We start from the raw sequence: 6,919 nt of genomic DNA on the forward strand, positions 1-6,919 counted from the left end.
TGTCTACCATCACTTACTGCTTAAATTATGTTCAATTTTTTCTATATATTTATAAATAGTTATGTAATTATTATAATATTTAAATATAATAAATATTTATTACGTCATCCAGTTTGACCCCAGTTCGACCCCGGTCGAACCATCGAACCACTAACCTCTTGTTCTTCGATTTTAATTTCATTGATTGTATATTTGATTTAAGATTGATTGAAGTTGATTTTATATTTTATTGTAAATTATTGTAGTTTAACCCTTAATGAAGGGTTGAATTTGATTAATCCTTATTTTGAGGTCAATTAATGTCAAATGAGGTAGATTTAATTCCTAGGATGTATGATGCCTCTAAGTTTGTTATATTTGAATTTCATCAGCTAAACGACTGATTCTACGTCATCAAGGCGCGGCGGTGGTGGTTGCTTCATGCGTGGTAGCTTCTTGTTGGACAGATCCAAGCAGCGGCGGTGGCGTCATTTACTGCAAATGATGATGCCATTGTCTACTAAGCAGCAGCAGCAGCACACAATTTTTACTTAATTCACGTCAGCGCTTGTTTATCGCTGTCTGATCAAGCAGGGTTTGAGATAAATTGCTATCATGCTATCGAATGGTGATTTAAACGACCAGCTAATCGAGATAGTTTGAACAGATGGCAAAATGATGCGATCTAATCCGTTCTTTGATAAATCAATGGCTCAGGAAATGTACAAATCATTTTTTTTGCTATTAAAACTAAGTGATGAAGCATGGATCAAATAAAAAATGACCGAACTAAATTCTATAAAATTTTAAACAGATATTAATTACCGCCAAATGAAGAATGGAAAATGGTTTTTGTGGTAACCCACAGAGGGCTTATGCTTTGATTAAAAAACCGGTTACAGGGTCGTTAAAGCGACCTCGAGCTCCCTAATCTCCAGGAAGCTACAAAAAAAGTCAAAATAAAACCTAAGAGCTCAAGGCCCCTACTAAGCACATGAACAAAATCCCCTAGATACATTCTAAGGAGGTTAGTAACCATAACCCAAAAATTTGAGAAGATCAAAAAATTGTCAATAAGCCCAATCTTCTCGTCCAAAAAATGTTAAGGCCAGAAAACCTACAGTATAAGCTACCTGCGAGAAAATAGTCACCAAAATAACATAAACAAAACTCACCTTGATACAGTTATCCAAAATTGACCAGAAAATCATATTAATCAGCCACGAGCAGTTGATAGAACCAAACCATTAGAAAAAATATGAGCAACCTTCTCTCATACATGTAATGTTAAAACCCAGCAGACCGTCACCAGCATAATTGAACTTATCACAAAAATCAGAGGGAGTAATATAGTTGTTCTTAAGATTATGAGAATAGGAAAAATTCTACCAAAACAAGCAATTGAAACTGTTAGCCTACAGCTCATTCATATTAATAATGTATTTTACCGTATTTATATTTTTACCTATATATGCTCTATATATACTCCTGTAATGTAATTTTGTACATAGGAAATATATTATTTTTCCCATTTCTAATCTTCCAGGTTTCCTGCTCTTCTTCCTGCTATCTCTTCTCCTTCTCTATCTCTCTGAGTTTCTTTCATGGTATCAAGAGCCAACTGATGGGGGATCAAGACTCTGTCAACTCCCACCCTCCCTCCTCTGTCAATCTCGCCGGCGAATATGATCTTGCTATCCCTCCGTCCTTGAAGTTCCTCATTTCGCACATCAAGAACCTTCTATCTAACGGTAGAAAACTATTCTATCTGGTGTCTCCAAATTCTTCAGCATTTCACGGCAAATGGCTTTGCCGGATATCTTACGGGCACCTCAACCCCGCCGACGGACACAACTTCCCACGACTACAAATGATGGGTTCTTGTGGACAGCAACCTAATTTCAGCCCTGTTTTCCACCATTTCTCCCCCTATCCTCCCTATGTTATCACCTCCACCACTGCACAAGAAATTTGGATGATTCTTGAAAGGCGCCTCCAACCAACAAGCAGATCTCGTGTGATACAGCTCAAAAATGAGCTCAATCACATTCAAAAGAAAGATCTAACGATGCAGCAATATCTCTCTCAAATAAAGCAACTCGTCGACACTATCGCTGCATCCGGCTCCAGCATTGATCCGGAAGATGTAGTCCTTTACATCCTCAATGGACTTCCATCCTCCTATAACTCTTTTAAAACTGCAATCAGAACCTCTTCCAATCCTGCCGATCTTGATCACTTATATTCACTCCTCTGTAGCGAGGAGTTGCACATCAATCAAGATCTGCTCAAAGAAAGCAACTCAGGATCGACTCTCACCGCCCTGCACACCACCTCCCACAATCAAAATCGCAACCGTAACTACAAACACCCAATCAAGAACTCCACCTCCACGTCCAGACCGCCAGCTCCAACGACAAACACCACTTCCAGCAATGGGTCTCGTCCAACGTGCTAGATTTGCGACAAAGTCGGACAGATAGCCATTAATTGTTGGCATCACTGCAACTTTAAATACGCTCCCACTGTTACCAATGGATACCGTGCCATGATTGCTTAACCCACGTCCTACGCATCGTAAGACTGGGTTCTTGACTTCGGTGCATCATCCCACTTAACACCAGATGATTCGAATCTATACAATCTGAATGCATATCAGGGAACGGATGCGTTATCGGTCGCCAATGGCTCCACATTACCAATCCAAAACTCCGGTCAAGGATTACTCCCCCTTCCAGACACTAATCGTAAGCTCCATTTGCATAATCTTTTACATGTACCTTCTCTCACCCACAATCTCCTCTCTTTCTCTAAACTCACAAAGGATAATCGCATTTCTATTACATTTGATGCTAATGGCTTTGATATTAAGGATATACAGGATCATCAAACGCTTCTTCGTGGACAACTTCGTAATGTTCTCTACTACATCCAGACGACGCCGGGCCTGCAACCCCGATCTCTTCAAACCAACGTCTCCTCCGCTCACCTTTGGCACATGTGGCTTGGGCATCCACATCACAGCATTCTTACTGTTCTTGCTAAAAGCTTACCTGATTTTACGAATGTTTCTTCTTCATTTCTTTGCAAACCTTGTAATATGGCCAAGAGCCACAAACTTAGTTTCAATATGAGTAATTCTGTTACTACAGTGCTCTTTGAACTCATTCATTCTGACGTCTGGGGTCCGGTTACCAAACCCTCAACAGACGGACACCGTTACTACGTCGTTTTCATTGACGATCATACTAGATTCTCTTGTATTTACTTAATGCATAATAAAAAAGAAACTTTCACAAAATTTAAACTCTTTTGCAGCTTACTACACAATCAGCACTCCGCCAAACCAAAAATCTTGCGCTCCGACGGCGGCGGAGAATTCACTAGCAACGCTTTTAAAACATATCTTCAAGACAATGGTATACTTCATCAACTTAGCTGTCCTCCTACACCGGAACAGAACGGGATGGCGGAGCGCAAACATCGCCATCTTCTTGAACTCACTCGCACGTTATTACTTCAGCCAAATTTTCCTTAGAAGTTTTCGGCCGAAGCGCTGTCTACCGCCAATTACTTATGAAATCGCCTACCATCTAAAACTACAGCCCTCCAGTCTCCGTTTCAGCTTCTTCATGGTAAATCTCCTCACTACAGGCACCTTCGCACCTTCGGATGCCTTTGCTACCCTTGGCTCAAGCCCTACACCAACAGCAAGCTCGATCCTCACTCGCAGAATTGCATATTCCTCGGCTACTCTCCGATCCACAAAAGCTATAAATGCCTAAATCCTCTAACCAATAAAACACACATTTCTCTCCATGTGTTGTTTTATGAAAATAGATTTCTTTACCCCATCAACAATCCCACACCAACCCATCACCACAGTAATACAACAACAAGAATTGCACCACTGTTACTGATCCCATCATCCATAGCCAGAAATCCTCCAGAACAATCCTCTCTTCCTGTCAATGCGCAACTCCAGCACATTCAGCAACACATACCAGATCCAATTCAATCGAATTCAAATGAACCCGACCTCTCTGCACCTCCTTCGGACCACATACCTCCATCCCGTCCCATCCATCCAATGCAAACTAAATCCAAGTCGGGTATAACCAAGGCAAATAGGGTCTTCACTCTCATGGCTACCACAAATTCATCACCAATTCCTAACACGTATCGTCAGGCCGCAAAGCATCCTCAATGGCAATCTGCTATGGAGACTGAATTCCAAGCTCTACAAAACCAAAACACCTGGACTCTGGTCCCCGCACCAACAAACAAACCGGTACTCAGTTGTAAGTGGACATTTCGAATCAAGCACAAACCCAACGGTCAAATTTACAAATACAAAGCTCGCCTTGTTTCCTTAGGCTACGACCAAAAGTTTGGGATCAATTACACTGAAACTTTTAGTCCGGTAGCGAAGATGCCCACTATCCAGATGCTTCTAACTCTCGCTCTACATCACCATTGGACCATTCAGCAGCTCGACATATCAAACGCCTTCCTTCATGGCGATCTATCGGAAGACATATAAATGCGCCAACCAACAGTTTTGCAAATTGCAATCAACCATCCTACGTTTGCAAGTTAAACAAGTCCTTATACTGTTTCAAGTAGGCACCGCGACAATGGTTCCAAAAACTCACCGGATTCCTCCAAACTCACGGTTTCAGGTTTAGTCACTCCGATCCTTCGTTATTACTTCATACTCACAACAATACTCATCATTATCTCCTAATCTACGTCGATGACATTCTTGTCACAGGTGACAATTCGGAGGCAATCCAAACACTTATCCGAGATATGCAAACTCAATTTGCTATGAAACAACTAGGCCAAATTGACTTCTTTCTCGGTATCCAGGTTCAGCACACAAAATCTGGCTACTTCCTTACACAAATCCACCATGCTACCAAATTGCTTCATGATAATGGATTTGCTGACTATAAAGCCGCACCCACTCCATTCAATCCAATCACCAAGAATTCGCAAAACAACATTCAACCTTTTGCGGATACATGCCTCTATCTCCGCCTCGCTGTATCACTTCAGTACCTCACTATAACCCGACCGGACATTGCCTACGCTACAAACCGCATATGCCAACATCTGCAACAACCAACTTGTCAAGACTACCAATATTTAAAAAGCCTACTAAGGTATATCAAAGGGACCCTCTCTCTCGGTCTACCCATCACCAAAGGAAAATTGATCTTGCAAACCTACACCGATGCCGACTGGGCAGCCAATCCAACCGACCGGAAATCAGTTTCCGTCTTCTGCACTTTTCTAGGCCCCAACTTAATTTCTTGGACAGTAAAGAAACAAATCACTGTGGCAAAGTCCTCCACAGAGGCTGAATATCGGGCACTCTCGGCAGCAACATCCAAAGTAATTTGGATCAGAAGACTAGTGGAAGAACTCCAGCTAGTTCAGTATTCTCCCACACCAATTCACTGCGATAACATCTCCGCTATTGCAATTGCCAAGAATCCTATTTTTCACGCCCGCACAAAGCATATTGAAATTGACTATCAGTTCATCAGTCAACATCTAACAGTCGGCAACATAGTTATTTAGCACATTCCATCTCAAGAACAAGTGGCAGACATTCTCACAAAATCGTTCTCCTCCGCTCGATTCAAAGAACTCCGTTCCAAATTAACCATTCGTTCCACCAATGATTAATTTGCGGGGCCATGTTAGCCTATAGCTCATTCATATTAATAATGTATTTTACCGTATTTACATTTTTACCTATATATGCTCTATATATAGACTCCTGTAATGTATTTTTGTACATAGGAAATATACTATTTTTCCCATTTCTAATCTTCCAGGTTTCCTGCTATTCTTCCCGCTTTCTCTTCTCCTTCTCTACCTCTCTGAGTTTCTTTCAGAAACAAGCAAATAAATTTAAAGCTATCCAACAGACTTTCCAACAATTAGCCAAATTAAAAAGCTTGCAGCCCCACAGCCAGGAGTATGTCCAGACAGTCAAAACCCACACATTCTAGAAATAAGTATAAGAAATGACACCACACAATAGAAAAATACACGACCAGCAAAAGATCTATGCAAAAATTAAATCTAGAAAACCTCAGACGAATATAAACAACAGACTCCAGCGTAAGCAAGGATAGCCGAAATCCACAAACAAGTATTAAGAGACCAACAAACCAAATAATAAGATTATAGAAGCAGAAATTGCAAACACCAAAAAAATAAAATACAGGATAAATAAAATAATCAGGATACAACATCCTGCTCAGGTGTGTAGTATCATATAAATCATGAAGCCATACCATCTGCCACTCAAATCTGATCCAAATCCAACCCAAAATGGGTAGAAAACAAGACCAAATACTGAGACAAAGATTTATACAATAGCTGCAACACCCAAAGAGAAAATGAAATTCATCCCCCACATAACCCACCAAACCTCAAACCAAGTTCACACAAGATAAAAAGCAGCTCCTGAGATATATATAAGGCTCAAAATTTCCAATTCTATTTGACTGGACCCAAATCTAAAGTAACTGATAGCCAGAAGGGTACAACTAGACAAAAGTCATAAATAATTGATAGCTACCCCTCCCACTCTAGCAAGGAAAAGGAAAAGATGACCAGCAGTTAATATAATGTCCATAAAGAAAAGGAGTCCAATCACTGCTATAGAAAACCGTATCCCTAACACCACAAACAATAAGAAGGAAGGATCTGGAATGCACAGACTCATCAAAAGCAACCACGAGGAGCGACTCATTCAAGGATGAAAACCAAAACCACAACCAGGCATAAACCCAAACACAGATTAATTTCTAACATAGAGGAAACCAAGTTTATAAAGTCTAATCATGCTTTTTAAATTGATCGACAAATCTGAATAGGATAAATCAATAAGAAACTACAAACCATGGCCATAATTAGC

The 6,919-nt window shown here is 40.6% G+C and overlaps 1 protein-coding gene across 1 annotated transcript; it reads left to right on the forward strand.

Annotated features, from left to right (window-relative positions):
• The first annotated feature begins 4,123 nt into the window (after positions 1–4,123).
• LOC110099447 (uncharacterized mitochondrial protein AtMg00810-like) lies at positions 4,124–5,568 on the forward strand. The gene is made up of 2 exons (XM_020826590.1): positions 4,124–4,270; positions 4,606–5,568. The coding sequence occupies exons 1-2, from the start codon at positions 4,124–4,126 to the stop codon at positions 5,566–5,568; spliced, it is 1,110 nt and encodes a 369-aa protein (XP_020682249.1).
• Positions 5,569–6,919: the final 1,351 nt, after the last annotated feature.

Source organism: Dendrobium catenatum, unplaced genomic scaffold (assembly GCF_001605985.2).
Source record: "Dendrobium catenatum unplaced genomic scaffold, ASM160598v2 fragScaff_scaffold_1636, whole genome shotgun sequence".
Lineage (NCBI taxonomy): Eukaryota > Viridiplantae > Streptophyta > Magnoliopsida > Asparagales > Orchidaceae > Dendrobium > Dendrobium catenatum.

Bases quoted from the DNA above. Each gene is read 5' to 3' on its own strand.
- LOC110099447 (XM_020826590.1), top strand. From the start codon at position 4,124: ATGGCTACCACAAATTCATCACCAATTCCTAACACGTATCGTCAGGCC. The intron at 4,271-4,605 runs GTACTCAGTTGT...TGTTTCAAGTAG, and splicing joins CCGCACCAACAAACAAACCG to GCACCGCGACAATGGTTCCA.